A 17,906-nucleotide genomic window follows, 5' to 3' on the forward strand; every position below is an offset into this window, starting at 1 on the left:
ATTTCACTGACTGCCTTCCAAAGAGAAGTAGCTGAGAGCACGGGAAAAATAATGGGATGCCAGGTCCAGGATAGATATGTTTATGAGAAACAAAAACAGACTGGGCCAGGAAGGTTGCTCACATCATAATCCTAAATAGGAAATTCTTTCCTCTTGCCCAAGCCTGCTTCCTCTTTCCATCACCACCACCATCTGAGTCTCCTGACACTCCCAAAGGAGAAGCCAAACCCAGAAAGAACAGAAGAAATCGCAATGATGCCCTCCCTTCCAGCTTGTCAGCACACTCAGGAAGAACCATTCCTGACCCAAAGGAAGCATTTTTCTGCTCCCTGTAACTGGAGAGATCCTGGCAGGTCATCTGAGGCTGGAGCGCCCTAGGCATGTGTATGTGCTCGGAAAGGTGATCACTGAAGCAAGATAAACTAAAGTCTGATGGATGAGGAGGTGATGTACCTAGGGCCAGAAAGGGACAAGTGGGGCTTTAATCATGACAACCCTGGGAACCAGGCAGGGCTGGACCTCCCATTGTGCAGAGGGGAAACTGGGGCAGAGAGAAGCTGACATCCCCAAGAGGCCAAACTGAGACCACAAGGAGTTCTCCTGACTCCAAGAGTTCCCATCCCCTTCTACATCGTAACAAGGACCCTCACACAATAGCTAACTGTGTGGGGCTAGAATGGAATCCAATCCCTTCCAGCCCTGGTTTGGAGGAGGCTGTCCCATTTCCAGGATCTTGCCATATTAGGCCAAGATGGCAGGAGAAAGCAGGGGTCCGTGAGAACCAATGAACTATATGTGGGACTGTTGGTGTCTGGTATGACTTTGAGAGGTACTGCTGCCCAGCTCCCAGGTGGTAGGAGCTAAGCACTAAGAAGGCAGAAAATTTGGGACTACCACCCCCGGTGCCCCCATGGGAGTTTTTACATAGAGCCTTCACATGTATCATCTCTGCAGCCTCCAGCAGCTCCAAGAACAGCTCTCTATTGGGAGCTGAAAGTATCCAGACCCAAGGACTTTGCTCTTGACTCTGGGACTTAAGTTTAACAAGGGTTGAACTTGGGTTCTCTGATTCCCAATACAAAGTGCTAAAGCTCTGGTCAGGAGTGAGTGGGTCTGGAGCCCTGCTGGAGAGTAGGAGTGGGTCAGCAGCAGGGGACTGCCTTAGGGGCTGGAAGGAAAAGGATCCACAGGAGTGTGAGGGCAGATGGGAGCAGACTCCAGGCTGGAGCTGTGCTTCTCTACTGGAGGTGGACAGAAGAGAAGGAGAGGAGAGAGAGAGAGAGAGAGAGAGAGAGAGAGCATGCCAGTGTTTGTAGAATACCTGTGTCTCTAACTCCCCCAGGACCCACCAGCCCAAGGTTGGCCTCTGGAGCCAGGAATGCCCAGCAGCAATGCCAGAGTGTACAGATACCTTCTGGGCCTCAGTTTCCCCTTATGTAGAGTGAGGGCAAGGAGCTGACCACATTGGTGTCCAGTCTCTGAAGGTTGCCGAGGGATGCTGGCATCCGAAGATGCCACCGGGAGATTGTTCCTGGGCAGCCCGCGAGTCAGAGCTGCCCCCTCCCCTTCCCGCTCCTTCCCCTCCCCCTCCCCGGCAAGGCTGCAGGGCCCCCGCCCCCGCCCCCGCCCCGCCTCCGGTGTGCGATGGGGGGCGGGCGGCTGGCCGAGCGGAGAGGATCGGAGCCGCCACCTGATCCCATCCAGGCGCGGAGAGGCGAGCGAACCCGCACTCGGCGCTCAGAGCCCCCGGCGCCCTCCGATCCGCATTGGATTTCGGGACAAGGGTTGGGAGATAGCGGCGACCACCCCCCCACTCAGGTCGGAGGCAGAGCCCTTGGCGTGAGTACTGCAGTGCCCGGCGTGGGGGTGGGGGACGGAGATGGACCGGACGGAGATCTTGGGTGGGCAGGAGAGTGTCGCGGGGGCCTAGTGCCTGGAGAACATGGGGGGGGGGGTGCGCTCTGCCCCCTGGGGAGCGAGAGAGGCCCGGAGTGAGAGGGGGAATCTGGCCTATCCCCTATGGTGACCAGATCCTGGTGACTGAATCCCTGGGGTAGGTGGGGACGAAATTGAGGGAATGGGAGCTGGAGGGGTGGTAGTGATGGAGAGAGGAGGATGAAGGGAATTCGGAGGCAGGGATGATGGGGGGGGGATGGCAGGGAGAAGGAGGTGGGGGGACCTGGCAGCAGGCTAGGAGGAAAAAGGAAGGAAAAGAGGGAGGTGGAAAAATAGATGATCTCCAGGGCTACTAATTTGCAACCCCTTCAGCCCTTAGCCTCTTCCTCCTTAGTGCCCTGGGCAGCTTCCCTCCCTACTCACTGGGCTGTGCCATCCTCAAGTAAGGATGGAGTCTCCAGGTCATTCAATGGTCAGGTCCGGTGGTCCAGGCCAGGACACCCTCCTCTTCTAAAAGCACCCATATTGACCCAAGAGCCAGGATGGAGAGAGAAGGCTCATTTGGGAGTGGGTGGGTGTCCAGGCCAGTTTTCGAAGCTCTGGCTAGCTAGATAATTTTTTCCTTGGTTCCCCAGAGAAATGAAAGCAATTAGCAAAACCAGGCAGCAGCCTGAGGTAAATTGTTCTGACTAAAATTAGCACTGATATTCTGATGAGGCTGGGCATCCTGACCTGTCTGGGACAGCTGAGGGAAACTCTCTCCATGGAGCAGACACAGGGGAGACAAGGGGAGTGGTTTGAAGCATGTGACCAGCAGGAGCCGGGGCCCCTGGAGCCCACCACCCACCCTATACCAGCCTTAAGATCATAGAGGTTAAGCCTAGCCTTGGCCAACCCCCATCCCCAGGTGCCAGTACTCTGACTCCATTTCCAAGGAGGCATAGTGGAGAGAACTTGCCAAGAAAGGGAGGCCTCCAGGGTCCAGGTAGCACCCTCTCTCCGGACCTGGAATGTTTAGCCTGGCCAGGTGCCCACCCAGAGGAGACAAGGTTCTTGCTTTCAAATACCTGAAGGTCTGTCATGGAGAAAAATGATCTGTGTGGTGCAGGAGGGCAGCACTAGCAATCATGTAGAGTGGAAGGTGGAAGAGAACAAGCTGAGGAGGTGGTAGGCTGAACCTAGCTGTCCCAGGAATAACTTTGACTAGCTGAGACTGCTCAGAAACAGACCAGGCTGTATCTGAAACTGGTGAACATCCTGTCACTGATGTTGACCAAACAGAAACTAGTGCCCACCTTGAAGGGCTGGTGTCCAGGTATGATTCCCTCTTCCAAGGGGACCTCAGACTGGAGTCTGGCTGGCCGGGTCCCCAGGGCTAAGACATGGAGGGGAGGGAGATGGAGAGGACCACCAAGTACTCTATTGTCCTTCTCTGTGTGGCCTGGTTGAAGCATTTTCCAGGGAAAGTCCCAGTGTAGCTCCCTCCAGGCATGACCTCCTTGGGTGACCCAGAGTCCACTGAAAATAGGGTACTTTTAGCAAGTATAGCAGAGATGAGAATACGTTGGCCCCCTTCCCCCATTTAGCCTCTTTGGGAAACTCCCTTTAAAAAAAATAAAACTTTTTTTTTTTTTTTAAAGACTATTTATTTGACAGAGAGTGAGCAAGCACAAGCACGGGGAGCCGGAGAAGGGGAAGTAGGTTCCCCACTGAGCAGGGAGCCCAATGCCAGGCGCCGTCCCAGGACCCCAGGATCATGACCTGAGCCGAAGGCAGACACCAACTGAGCCACCCAGGTGCCCCCAGGAAACTCCCATCTTGTCACCAAATCCTCTAGGCAGGGTAAGTGGCAGAGGCCACAGACTCTGACTTCCTCTTGTAGGCTTCCTCACTGAGGCAGAGCCAGCCCTTCTCTGCCCCTAGCAATCCCTGAAAAGACCACAGGGCCTTAGACTTTCTCTGTTGTGCCCTTGGATGGCCCTGTGTGGCTGAACCCTTCACCTCCCTCAGCCCCAGGCAGATTAAGTCTGTCTGCAGGTTGGTGGAGGAAACCAGGTGATAGGGCCTGGAGAGAAAGGAAAGGCATAACCGGGACATCTTTCCACCCAAACAGGTTTAAATGTAATCCAGGATTAATGAGGAGCAGGGGAGGTAGTGGTTAAGAAAAGGGACTGAAAACTAAGCTCCAGGCCCCTGGGGAAAGTGATGGTCAAAAGTTTTTACATTACCTCATCCCTCCTGGGACCCAGGTGTCCTAGTTCCATATACGTGCAAATGCCCATAGGGTTCCAGGCTCCCTCTCCCCATTCAAGAGGTGTGTGTGTGTGAGAGGCTGAAGCTGAACCTAGACCTGAGACTGAGGGCCCTGAGACAGAGACGCTACCCTAATGGGGAGGAAGGCATTGCTGCTGAAGCTGACTTTCCGCTAGCATTGCCAAAGGCTGCCCTTGAGCCAAGGTATTCATGCAGGGACAGGTGACTGGCTGGAAACCAGACCCTTCTTCTGCCTCTCACTCCTGCCACTCACCTGAGATGGAGACCCACCTTCTCCTGGAAAATCTCAGCAGGACAATAAGGAGAAGCCCCTCCGTATTCCCCACACTGCCACCCCTCTCCTAGGCTGCCATGTCACGGCCTTGGCCGGGCACCTCTCACTGCAGAGGCAGCTGATGAGGCAGCCAGGGTTTCAGGTGTCTGGGGATGGAATCCAGATAGGGTTCTGGGATTTCAAGTCCTTCCTTTCTTTCCCACATGGATTTATTGGTCTTGGGCCTTCGGGGCAGGAGCTCAGCTAGGAAGGCCGAAGCCCATGCTTCGGGCTCAGAAGCATGCAGAACTGCCAGAATCCACAGCAGGGACGGGGAAATCAGTTTTCTGTGGAAGCAGCACATATAACGTCTAGGGGGACTAGTTTGAAACCAGAAAGAACAGGTCTGAATCCTGATCCTGCCAACAGCTGTGTGCCTATGGGACACATAGCACCAACACTTACAGCCTCAGTTTCCTGGTCTGTAACATGGGGAATAACATCTGTGTTACAAGTGTGGTGGGGATTACATGGAATTAAGTATGTAAGAGTACAGTACATGTAGTAAACCTGCAGTATTGATCCATTGCCCACGTCAAGAGACCCAAGAAGCTATAGGTCTGCTCAGTAGTTTCATATGAGCTCAGTCTCTGGGGAGTCAAGACCAACTCTTGGCTGAAGCAGTCAGGCAAGGAGTCCTGAAGGAGAGAAACCTTGAATTGAGACTTTTGTGCTTTAAGCCAAGCCCTGGTGCTAAGGTAAGTCTACTGGGGAGACAGATACAAATGACCACAAGACAAAGATGAATTCGGGCCAGGCAGAGAAGCCGAGACAGGGCTCAAGGGAGGAGTGGCTACAGCTTGAAGAGCTGGCCACACCCCAGAGCCTGTAATTCCACCCAAGACTAAGTTATCTGGAGCAGTGTGGAGATAGAGTCTTGGTAATGGGAGGTAGGAATCTGATCTTCTCTGGCTTCTCTGCTCATTCCACCCTTTGGAGCTCTCCTTTGCAGCAGTCCTGCTGGGGCCCACAGCCCATTTCCTCTACCTGCTGAAAACCTGTTTGCCTCCTTCTTCTACTAGGCCTCTCAGGAATACTGGCCCTGCTACCAGAGCCCCAGGAGCCCCCATGAGTGCCAGCGAAGGGAGTCCTGGATAGCAAGGCCCCGGCTGGTCCAGGGCTGGGTACCCCATCATGCCACCCATCCTTCAGCACCTGCAGCAGGCCACCAAGATGATGAGCCGCAGGAAAATCCTGCTGTTGGTGCTAGGATGTGGCACCTTAAGCCTCCTCATCCACCAGGGGGCGCAGCTCAGCTGGTAAGGGGGCTGGGCCTCGGTGTGGGGGCGGGCCCCAGGCGAGTTACATTCTTGCCTGGTTGGCAGAACTGGAGCTCTCCTTCCCATCCCTTTTATCTGCCAGAAAAGTGTGTCTTCCGCTGGGCTTTGCCCCTTCCGTCTGTTCTAAAAGTGCTTTCTATACATTCTCCTTAGAGCCACACAACCTCCCAGAGCAGGGACTGGTCTTCATTGAAAGGTTGCTTGAAGTCATAGAGTTAGTCAGTGACTAACCTGGGATTCTAATCCAGTCCAAGTCCTTCCCACAACATCATGTTCTGAGTGTCTCCCCAAAGGACTGCAAACAACTTCTCATTACTTCTGCTGTGCTGGGCAAATCCCCTCACTTCTCCGAGCCTGTTTCCTCATCTATAAAATGGGAATGATGGTACGTGTGACCCAATTAGTCATCCTGATACAGAATCCAATGTGACAACCAATAGGAGCCCTTACCCTACTCCTGGCTCATTATGGGAACCCAACAAGTCCCTGCCCCTCTCAGGGCCACAACCTTCCCATTTTCTACATGATCTGCCTGTGAGAATGGTGTGAATGGGCTCAGTTCTCCTTGCTGGATGATCTGCTGGTCTTTAGGAGGAGTATCTGTATAGATATTACCCTGAGCCCAAACCAGCCATAGATAGGAAGTCTTGGTGGCATTCTCAAAGGTGCTTAAAGTAATCCTCATTACATGATGCTTAGGATAGAAAAGAAACAAGAGTAACTCAAAGTCTGAAGGGAACTTACAGGTCACCTGTAATCCCAAACACCTTTGTTTCAGGAACAAGGAAAAAGAAATGAAAGCTTCATGAAGGCTAGGATTATTCTTTGTTTTTTATACGAGTAAAATTCTTGAGCCTAGAACAGTGCCTAGCACATAGTACATGCTCAAAAAAACAAAAACAAAACTTGTTTAATAAATGAATGAGGCTCCAGAGAACTTAACAGAATCACATAACAGATTGCCTCAAAGCTCATGCTACTCATCTATAAGATGAGGAGCCGGTGAAAAAGTAAAAATAAGAAAACAAAGAATAAGAGAATATGGTGATTTTAGCTGAGTTCCCAGATAATGTAAATGGTTCTTCCTCTGGTCTTCAGTTTCTATATGTGTAGAGTAGGCTTTCTCAAGGATCTCCAAGGGCCCCTGTCCTTATATTAGTTATGTATTTCTGTATAGCCGAACTACTTCAAAACTTAGTACCTGAACACATCAAACATTTATTATCGTGCTTCTGTGGGTCAGGAATCCATGTGTGATTTAGCAGGGTACTTCTTGCTCAAGGTCACATGGAGTTGCACTCAAGCTGGCTGCTGAGGACGCAGTCTCAAATGAAATTCTGATCAGAAGTGCTCCCCTTCCAGGCTCACTCGTGTGGTTGCTGGCAGCATTCAGTCCTTCAAGCAGGCGATAGACTAAGAGCCCAGTTCCTCGGGGACTGTTGCCACATGGTACCTCCCCATATGGCTGCTCATAGTACCGCAGCTTGCTTCTCCCTGCATGACTTATCTGAGAGAGAGAGAGAGAGAGACCAAGATAGAAGCCATAGTCATCTTATAATGTAATCTCCAGAGTGACATCCCATCGTTTCTCCCTATTCTATTCCCTGGTTGCATCAGTAAGTCCTGCTCATACTCATGGGGAGGGAAATACACAAAAGCGCGAATACCCAAGGCCAACGGGGAGCACGGAAGGTCATCTTAGAGGCCACCCGCCATACCCCTCTACGGGTCTGTGGCCCATCTCAACATCCTTGGGGAGGGGCAAGGGTTGAGATGCACCCCTCTCACACCCTTACCCCTGCACACCCCGCCCCCCCCACACCCGACTTGGCAGGTACCCCAAGCTGTTTCCTCTGAGCTGTCCACCTCTGCGGGGCTCACCGCCCCGCCCCAAGCACATGACTGTGGCCTTCCTGAAGACGCATAAGACTGCGGGCACCACCGTGCAGAACATACTGTTCCGCTTCGCTGAGCGGCACAACCTGACGGTGGCTCTGCCGCACCCGAGCTGCGAGCACCAGTTCTGCTACCCACGCAACTTCTCGGCGCACTTCGTGCACCCCGCCACGCGGCCGCCGCACGTGCTAGCCAGCCACCTGCGCTTCGACCGCGCGGAGCTCGAGCGCCTCATGCCACCCGGCACCATCTACGTCACCATCCTGCGCGAGCCGGCCGCCATGTTCGAGTCGCTCTTCAGCTACTACAACCAGTACTGTCCAGCCTTCCGGCGCGTGCCCAACGCGTCGCTCGAGGCCTTCCTGCGCGCGCCCGAGGCCTACTACCGCGCGGGCGAGCACTTCGCCATGTTCGCGCACAACACGCTGGCCTACGACCTGGGCGGCGACAACGAGCGCAGCCCGCGCGACGACGCCGCCTACCTGGCGGGCCTCATCCGCCAGGTGGAGGAGGTCTTCTCGCTCGTCATGATCGCCGAGTACTTCGACGAGTCGCTGGTGCTGCTGCGGCGCCTGCTGGCCTGGGACCTGGACGACGTGCTCTACGCCAAGCTCAACGCGCGCGCCGCAAGCTCGCGCCTCGCCGCCATTCCCGCGGCGCTTGCACGGGCTGCGCGCGCCTGGAACGCGCTCGACGCGGGCCTGTATGACCACTTCAACGCCACGTTTTGGCGCCGCGTGGCGAGCGCTGGCCGGGCGTGCGTGGAGCGCGAGGCGCGTGAGCTGCGCGAGGCCCGCGAGCGCCTACTGCGGCGCTGCTTCGGCGACGAGCCTGTGCTGCGGCCCGCCGCTCAGATCCGCACCAAGCAGCTGCAGCCATGGCAGCCCAGCCGCAAGGTGGACATCATGGGCTATGACCTGCCCAACGGCGGCGCGGGCCCAGCCACCGAGGCCTGCCTCAAGCTGGCCATGCCCGAGGTGCAGTACTCGAGCTACCTGCTGCGCAAGCAAAAGCGCAGGGGCGGCGTTCGCGCCCGGCCCGAACCAGTCTTGGACAATCCTCCGCCCCGGCCCATCCGGGCACTGCCCCGCAGCCCCCAGGGCCACTGAGCTCTGAAGAGTCTGGGTCCTACCCTGCCCGCCGGGAGTCCTGCCTAGGACTGCCCCCAGCTCCCCCCTCGTCAGGCCCCCTTCTGCTCAGTCCTTGGGGCCCCGTCTCCCAATCTGAGCCTGCCTCCCTAGGGTGAGTTGAACCCCACTTCCGTGGAGGGTGCTGATAGGCCCGATTGAGCTCCGGGCTACCCATTTGTCCTTCCTTACTGGCTGGTGACTTTGGCAAGAGGTCTGAGGCCTGTCCGGAACTGACCACCCTGCCTTTTTCTGTGGGTTGAGCCCCACACTTGTCTTTTCCACGCGGGTAGGCCCAGGCCTCACGCAGAGGGGGTGCTGAGCCCTGGGAAAGGCTGCTTTGCCCGACAGCTTCCCCAAGCTCTTGCTCTTCCTCCCGGGGGTCAGAGACACCCCCCCCACACTGTCTGTCTTCCAGGTTCCACCCTCCCCACAGACCTAAGCTGCTCCCAGACTCCCAGAACCAAGAGTTCTTGGGTTGGGCTTTTTGTTTGTTTGTTTTTTCTTTAATAAAATACCTCTAAAAGACACAGGTGGTATGTCAGTCACTGAAGGTTAGATTTCCCATGTTAGAGGATGAGGCAGATGCCCAAAAATAGCAGCTGTCACTGTCACCATGAGGAAAGGGGCCCCAGGCTCAATCAAGCTCCTCCACTACTTTTCCCAGAGGCTCACAACTCTCACAAACACCCCTTGACTGACTGGGCTCACGGAAGCAAACTGGCCGCCTCAGCTCCACTATTTTCCTTTGAGAAAAATCTAAATAATTGCTTTTCATTCAATTCAGCTCCACTTATTGAGCACCATGTCTAATGGGGAACATAAGTGAGCAAGGCAGATAGGGCTCATGGGGCTCATGGGGTGCTCTGGGAGACATTGGAACTGGAGCAGAAACTGAAGGAAGGATGGGGCAGAGGTCCTGAGTAGAGGGAAACAACCACCTCAGGCTGAGCAGAGGCTGAATGGAGGATCATATCCAGTAAGGAGGTGCTCACCTCAACCTCCTCCTTTTGAGTTACGAACTTCACTACCAGCCCTTCCACAAGGAGAAAACACCCCGACTCAGATGAGGACCATTCCCTTCCCCCCCAGTGTTTTTTAGCACAGCAAGACATCCGGCACTTGCACATGAAACTCTCTTAAGAGACTAGCAGAGGATGGGGACTTTTTGTTACTTTCTTCATAGCTATGTTGACAGATCTGGACAAGTAGTAAAAATAATAGCTAATGTGGTCTACTGTGTGACAGCCATTGTTTAAGGGCTTTACATACATTAACTTACCAGATGGACACCATCTATGGGTGATAGGACTGAAACTTGGAGAGATTAACACTCAGGGTCACACAGCTAGGATCTGAATCCAGACAGTGTAGCTTCAGAGTCTGTGCTCCCTAAGTGCTATCACACTGTCATTTGAATAAAATAGTTCCCATACCCTAGGCTAGGCTGACTCCCAGGACCTTCCCTCAAAAGAATGTAAAGTGAAGAAACCAAGACATTGCTATCAGCTCTTTATTTTATTCTTCACAGAGACAATCGTTGACCTGTTTGACCTGTTTGGACGATGGAGATTGGAATGGTTAGTTGACAGTTTGGATGGCAGTTTCTGGGCTTTAAAAAGAGGCTAATTTTATAGCACCCCACTGTTTACCAGTAGAGCTCTGGAAAAGGCAAAAGGCAATAATTAGAGATGCACAAAGTCGTAATTACGTTTCTGGCATTAAGCAGCAGTAAAAAATTGTACTAGACTCAAAGTCTTCTATCCAAAGAAAACCATGCTCCGGACCTTTTTTTTTTTTTAAGATTTTATTTATTTATTCATGAGAATGCACAGGGAGGAGAGAGAGAGGCAGAGACAGGCGGAGGGAAAAGCAGGCTCCATGCAGGGAGCCTGACATGGGACTCGATCCAGGGTCTCCAGGATCACACCCTTGGGCTGCAGGCGGCACTAAACTGCTGAGCCACCAGGGCTGCCCCATGCTCTGGACCCTTGACCAAGAAGGGGTCTGTCTGCCACTGCCTTTCTCTAGCCCTAGCCTCTGGTCATATCTTTGCCAAGAATAACCTTCACCTTGTCCTGGATCCTCCTGGAAAATTCAGACTTGCCTTTAAGATCTGCCTTGATATACCTCTCCTGCCTTCCCAGCCCCTCAGACTGGTGGGCCTTCTTTTATAAACTTTGCCCCATTTCAGGAGAGAGCACAATTCTGGACCTAGAAAAATCTGGATTCAAGAACCAACTGGAATAATATGGAATCAACAGGCCCTGGGAGAGGGTTTCTCTGTCCAAGCAAAGGCAGACCCTAAGTAGGCACCAAATCGAATCACCTTCAGTGATTAAGCGGGGCGAGGGGATGGGAGTGGAAGGCTCTGGGACTCCTTGGTCCAAAAATCTTCAGATTCAGCTACAGGGAAACAGGCTCCAGCTTCTGGGTCCCCAATACCTTGCAAAATGGCTTTTTTCAACACACATGTGGTGCTGTCCACTCTGTGCCCACTCTGCGCATTTCCAGAACTGGACAGTGGGTGGAATGTGGTTGCTGCCTCAAGGAGCTTACAGTAAGGTCTGGGACATGTGTGTATGCAGTTACCTTGATGACAGTGACTTAATGGAGGCGATTACTTCCATCCATGCTTTGGAGTTCAAACCATGACTCTGCTGCCTACTCGTTCACGACCTTGGTCTTACCATTTGAGCCTCACTTTCCTCACCTATGAAATGAATCATTCCTAAAACAAGCACACAAACAAAACAACAAAAAGAAACGAACCACTTCTGTCCTGAGCTTCGTGAACAGTATTTGAGATAAGGCACTTAGCACAGTGCCTGACACAGGGAAATGTTCCCCAGGTAGCAAGTCTGGTGCCACCAGGGCTCCTCCAAGACAGACACCCTTCATGTTGTTGGTGCTACAGGTCAGCACATCTGTTCCATGGGTTTACCGGCACATAGAAGCATTGTGAGGTAAGGGTGCCTTTTTCTACTTTGCTCAAAGGCGCTGTATGGGCAACAGCAGCCTTGATTTTTTGAGTAGAGAAGATGGGCCAAGTGTCTCCTGGGCCATCCACATGGAAGTTCAGATTGTCCTGTGGGACGCTGGAGTGAACGGAGTGGCTACAATGACAGTCAGGGGAGGCTGGGCTGTCCCCACAGCAGAGGGGTCATGATCTCTATCTGCAGCTCTTCCCTGGCTGGCTAAGCAGCACATCAGGTGGGGACCTCTGTTATATATGAAGAGGAGTCACTGAAGCCAGCAGGAGAAAGGTCTATAATTGCAAGTGCTACTGGGAGAAGGCGCATGGATAAGAACAGTGACACCAGCTAATGTCTCCTGAGCACTTACGGTGGGCTGAGTGTTCTCTGTGTCTGTGTATTTTTACTCACATGATACTTTCACCACCCCTGTGAAGCAAGTGTTATTCTTTATCTCCCTTTCACAGAAGGGAAAACAGGCACTAAAAGGTGTGGTGGCCCAGGCTTACTGGGCTGGGAGAGGCTGAGCCAGGACAGAACCCAGAGTGCTCAGACCCCCAAGCCCCAGTCCTTGACATTGGAATCTATTGTCCTGCCCCATCAAACTCAAGAGCCTTCTTTTTTTTTTTTCTCAAGAGCCTTTTTATAGGATACCTGGATGGCTCAGTTAGTTGAGCGTCTGCCTTCAGCTCAGGTCATGATCTCCGGATCTTGGGAATGAGCCCCATACTGGGCTCCCTGCTCAATGGAGAGCCTGCTTCTCCCTCTGCCCTCCCCCTGCTCATGCTTGTGTGCTCTCTCTCTCTCTCTCTCTTTCCCTCTCTCTGAAATAAATAAATAAAATCTTTAAAAAAAAAAAAAGAGCCTCCTTATAGAAGCCTCCTGCGAACAGCCTTGTGTGGGAGAGAGGGGTAGAGCCCAAGCACTTTGGGTGCCTGGCAATCTGCCAACATGATTGGGCAGCTTCTCAGGCTGTGCCAGAGAAGCAGAGAGGGACTGCAGGGTAAGAACACCGGAGTAGAGGGACAGCCCCCGGGGGCATCCAGATGAAGGGAAGGAAGAGAGGAGGGGAGCCGATGAGGGGAGGTGAGACTGGCAGCCCCTTTCTTAATCTCAGAGACCTGAGATTAGCTCCTCTGACCAGAAGAACTGCAGGAATCTGAGGGCCATGGCTGGCCATAGGCTCTCCTCTCTAAAAGGTCCCCCTGCACCCTCCAGTGAGCAAAGGAGAGGACAGGACCAACCTCCTCATCCCCACTCTCCACTCCCATACAAATCTCATAGGATTTTCACAACACTTAGGCAACAGGGGAACAGGAATCATAGCCTAATACCCCATTACAAATGGGAAGACTGAGTCCCAGAGAGGGCATGTGGCTTCCAGAGTGGCCTACAGCCAGGGCAGAGACAGGAGTGGGGACCCTCCCATCAGCTGGAGCCACAAGAGGCAGGATCCTGGTTCCTCTCTCCCAACTTTGTTTCCAGCCTAGAGCTCCCCTCCTGGGCGTTCCCCAGACTCATCAAACCCATTATGCTCAAAACCAGACCTCTCACTTTTTGTTCAAAACAGCTCCTCCAGTACTCTCAGTTTCAAGGACTGGCAGCTCACTGAAGCAGAAGCTGAAGCCCCAATCTTTGATGTCTCCTTAATGTCTCCCTCACCCCTTTCCCAGTACCAGCTATCATCACATTCTATAGATTCTGACTCCTGAATAGCTGGCATCTACCCATATATCCTTCTCCACAGCACCTGTGTTGGTCCAAGCCATCAGTTTCTCTGTGGGTACTCTGACGACCATACTTAACTGACCTATTTGTCTCAGGCTCCCCAAGGCAGCCTCCTTTCTGTATCCAGAGTGATCCTTCCTAAAGCAGCCAGATGTTATCATTCCCATTTGAAACACTGCCCCTCTTACCGGCCCACAAGGCCCAGTCTAGTCTGATCCCTGACCCCTAAAAAAACTTTTTTAAAAAAGATTTTAGAGCAGCCCCGGTGGCTCAGCGGTTTAGTGCCACCTTCAGTCCAGGGTGTGATCCTGGAGACCCAGGATCGAGTTCCGCGTTAGGCTTCCTGCATGGAGCCTGTTTCTCTCTCTGCCTCTGTGTGTGTGTGTGTGTGTGTGTGTGTGTGTGTGTGTGTGTGTGTGTGTGTCTCATGAATAAATAAATAAACTCTTAAATAAAATAGTTTATTTATTTATGAGAGACACAGAGAGAGGCAGAGAGGTAGGCAGAGGGAGGGGAAGGCTCCATGCAGGGAGCCCAATGTGGGACTTGATCCCAGGATCCCGGAATCATGACATGAGCCCAGGGCAGACATTCAACTGCTGAGCCACCCAGGCATCCCTAAAAAAACTTTTCAGCTACATCTCCCATTGTTTCTCTAACCCATTGTGTTCCAGCCACACTGGATTTTTTTACACACCATTCCCTGAATGCAATGATATGCCAAGTCTGGCTCTTACTGGCTCTTGAAAGCTGAATTTTGCCAGCTAGTTGTTAAACACATTAAAATTATAATAAAAATAAAAATTAAATTATTAAATTATATAGACTTATCAAATAAATTATATTAAGAGCAAAGTTAATAAGTACTGGCAACTCATTACTTTCTAATTAGTTTACTAGATTTTACTATTGTTTGTGCTCTTAAGGTTATTTATGTCTATTTTATCTGTCTGGTGGAAATCCTATAGAATGTTGTGCTACTTCACATTTCTTCCAAATTTTTCATTGGTAGCATGAAATCAGCCATAGTGGAAATAGTTACAATACAAATCAACAAACACTATAGACCAATTGATTCATTGCTTTGTTGATCATCTAGACCAGGGTTCAACAAACTATAAGCCAAATTTTCCCCACTATCTGATTTTATAAATAAAGTTTTATTGGAACACAGGTACACTAATTCATTTATTATTTTGTGGCCGTTTTGCACAATAGCAGAGTTGTGTAGTGCCTATAGAGACTGTATGGCCCCCAAAGACTAAGATATTTACTCCTTTGTCCTTCAAGAAAAAAGTTTGTTCCTCATTGCAAAAATGAAAATATATCAGCCAATATTTACATCATAACTACACATGAAGAGATGGTGTTAAACATTTACCAGCATACCACTGCCTAAAGCTGCTGGGCTCATTCATACCTCCATTCTTTGCATATGATATTCCATTTGCCCACAGTGCCTTTTCTCTTTTGATCCACCGGGAGAGTTCCTACCCATTCTTTTTTTTTTTTTTTTAAGATTTTATTTATTTATTCATGAAAGAGAGAGTGGCAGAGACATAGGCATAAGAAGAAGCAGGCGGGATCCCTGGGTGGCGCAGCGGTTTGGCGCCTGCCTTTGGCCCAGGGCGCGATTCTGGAGACCCGGGATCGAATCCCACATCGGGCTCCCGGTGCATGGAGCCTGCTTCTCCCTCTGCCTATGTCTCTGCCTCTCTCTCTCTCTCTCTGTGACTATCATAAATAAATAAAAAAATTAAAAAAAAAAAAAAGAAGAAGAAGCAGGCTCCCCACTGGGAGCCTGTGCGAGACTCTATCAAAGGACCTCAGGATCACAACCTGAGCCAAAGGCAGACGCTCAACCACTGAGCCACCCAGGTACCTGTTCCTACCCATTCTGTAACACGTCCCTTTTCCCATGATCCTGTATCAGTTAGCAATGTGCTGTGTAACAAACCACCCCAAAATATAAAGGTTTTAGAAGACTTATTCTCATCAGGTTATTAGTCATCTAGGTGGTTCTGCTGATCTGGGCTGGGCTTGACTGATCTCAACTGTGTTCACTCACAGTCCATGGTCAGCTGGCATGATGCCTGGGATCTGGGTAGTCTAGCATGGCCTCAACCAAGATGGTTCAGTTGTGTTCTATATGGTCTCTCTTATCTTTAGTAGATGAGCCTGAGCATGTTCTCGTTGCCTAAGTGTGGGTTCAATAGAGCAAGGGAAAACAGCAAACTCTTGAAGCTTTCAAGAAACACTCCATCAATTCTGCCACATTTGATTGGCCAAAGTAAGTCACAAGACTTACTTTCCCTGCCCCATATTCAAGGGGTAGGGAACTACCTGCTACAGAATCCCATTTCAAGAGGCATTATGGATAGAAGGAGGATGTTATTTTTACATTCAATCTATCATACTACCTTCCCCTCTTTCCTCCAGCAAAGGAGCTGCTCCTGATGCTGGGTTCATACCAGCACTGCCAAGAAGTAAAATCAAACCAAACCTGTCATAAGTACTTTATAAGGAATCTACAGAGATGTTGATTTATTTACTTTTGTTCACAAAGGGACAGGAGACATGCACTGAACTCTAAGTTTCTTCTAACAAAGAAAATGGCAATTTGTGTATCTTTTAATGTTATTTTTTATAAGTCACTTTTATTTTATTTTTTTTAAGATTTTATTTATTTATGAGAGACACAGAAAGAGAGAGAGAGAGAGAGAGGCAGAGACACAGGCTCCATGCAGGGAGCCCGACATGGGACTCGATCCCTGGTCTCCAGGGTCAGGCCCTGGGCTGAAGGCTGCATTAAACCACTGAGCAACCGGGGCTGCCCTGTAAGTTACTTTTTTTTTTTTTTAAGATTTTATTTATTCATCCATGAGAGACACAGAGAGAGAGAGAGGAGACAGAGACACAGGCAGAGGGAGAAGCAGGCTCCACGCGGGAGCCCGATGTGGGACTCAATCCCGGGACTCCAGGATCACGCCCCAGGCCGAAGGCAGGAGCCAAACCACTGAACCACTAGGGATCCCCTGTAAGTTACTTTTAAAAGTGATGCTTTTAAAGTATCAACCTGGATTTGATCAGAGAAACAAAATTACCAGCAGTGGTTATATATGCCAAATGTGTTTTAGGAATAAGACCCTACATGATTGTGAGAGCTGATTGTGTAAGACTGTTGTCTTTTTATCTTGTGCTGGAGCCTGCCTGGACAGCAGGCAGGGAGTTGAGATGACTGCGAGGTGGGGGAAGTAAGAGCAAACTGGCATTTGTGAGGGTGACCTAGACCCTACAGGATGGACCAGAGCCCACATCAGTCACTCTCCACATGTAAGGCTGCCACTTTGATGATGCAGGTGACTTAAGGGGGAAGCTGGCGTTCTGTCAGGAAGCCAAACATGCACCAGAACAGCTGTGACAGGAGTTGAAGGAGGATCTGGCATAAGCTGGAGGATCCGGAGACCCAGCTGCTGCCCCGTGCCAACAAGGTGAGTCCCCAGATAAGGGTCATTGTGAAGGAGTTACAACTATGCCTGGTGCCCCCAGACCAACTTTCCTAGTGGAAAAGGGAAGATTTTTTTCCTACTCAAGTTGTATGTTTTCCATATGACTCTTCTTTAACTTCTACTTTCCAAATCTTGCACAAAATGTCACTTGTGGCCAACACTAAGTCAGGACTATGCAGGGGAGAGAAGTCTGAGAAATAGAGCTCCAGCTTCACTAAAATCACATTGTACCAAGTCATTGTAGTTTCAGATGTTAATTTGAATATTATTATCCATGGAAACCAATTAGCACTGGAGGCCTTTAGAGATTAAAGGCCACATTCCTAAGGCCCTCCGATTTGTGCTGTAGTTATTTCTCCCATTCCAGAATTTATTGTGATATGAACGCTCAGTAGTTGGCAGACTCTCCTAGTGGTTTGCTGCTCTAGAGTGGGCTATTGTGGTTAAAAGGGTGGGGGAGGAGCAAGCGGAAACTCCTGGAATTGTCTTCCCAGCCCTGACAAATTATAAACCAAAAGTGATACCAAAACTCTGGAGAGGGGCACCTGGGTGGCTCAGTAGTTGAGCGTCTGCCTTCAGCTCAGGTCATGATCCGGGGTCCTACAATCGAATTCCACATCGGGCTCCCCCGCAGGGAACCTGTTTCTCCCTCTGCCTATGTCTCTGCTTCTCTCTGTGTCTCTCACAAATAAATAAATTAAATTAAATTAAAAAAAAAAAAACAAAAAAACTCCAGGGATGCCTGGGTGGCTCAGTGGTTGAGTGTCTGCCTTTGGTTCAGGTCATGATCCCAGGGTCCAGGGATCAAGTCCCACATCCTCTCAGGGAACCTGCTTCTCCCTCTGCCTATGTCTCTGCCTCTCTCTCTCTGTGTCTCTCATGAATAAATAAATAAAATCTTTAAAAAA

At 50.8% G+C, this 17,906-nt stretch overlaps 1 protein-coding gene and 1 long non-coding RNA gene across 5 annotated transcripts; one reads left to right on the top strand and one right to left on the bottom strand.

Annotated features, from left to right (window-relative positions):
* The first annotated feature begins 1,640 nt into the window (after positions 1-1,640).
* On the top strand, positions 1,641-9,316 carry GAL3ST3 (galactose-3-O-sulfotransferase 3). Of its 4 annotated transcripts, XM_038563866.1 has the most exons (4): positions 1,641-1,839; positions 3,537-3,738; positions 5,506-5,742; positions 7,598-9,316. In XM_038563866.1, exons 3-4 carry the CDS (start codon positions 5,618-5,620, stop codon positions 8,766-8,768), a joined length of 1,296 nt encoding a protein of 431 aa, XP_038419794.1. In that variant the 5' UTR covers positions 1,641-1,839; positions 3,537-3,738; positions 5,506-5,617; the 3' UTR covers positions 8,769-9,316. The 4 variants fall into 4 exon arrangements, with proteins under 4 accessions (XP_038419794.1, XP_038419796.1, XP_038419793.1 ...); XM_038563868.1 differs by having other exon boundaries at positions 3,537-6,148; XM_038563865.1 differs by lacking the exon at positions 3,537-3,738.
* On the bottom strand, positions 3,533-8,307 carry LOC119864265. The gene is made up of 3 exons (XR_005373617.1): positions 8,142-8,307; positions 5,995-7,270; positions 3,533-5,121 (listed from the first exon to the last, which is right to left on the bottom strand). It is a non-coding gene; the product is annotated as an uncharacterized LOC119864265 (long non-coding RNA).
* Positions 9,317-17,906: the final 8,590 nt, after the last annotated feature.

Source organism: Canis lupus, chromosome 18 (assembly GCF_011100685.1).
Source record: "Canis lupus familiaris isolate Mischka breed German Shepherd chromosome 18, alternate assembly UU_Cfam_GSD_1.0, whole genome shotgun sequence".
NCBI lineage: Eukaryota > Metazoa > Chordata > Mammalia > Carnivora > Canidae > Canis > Canis lupus.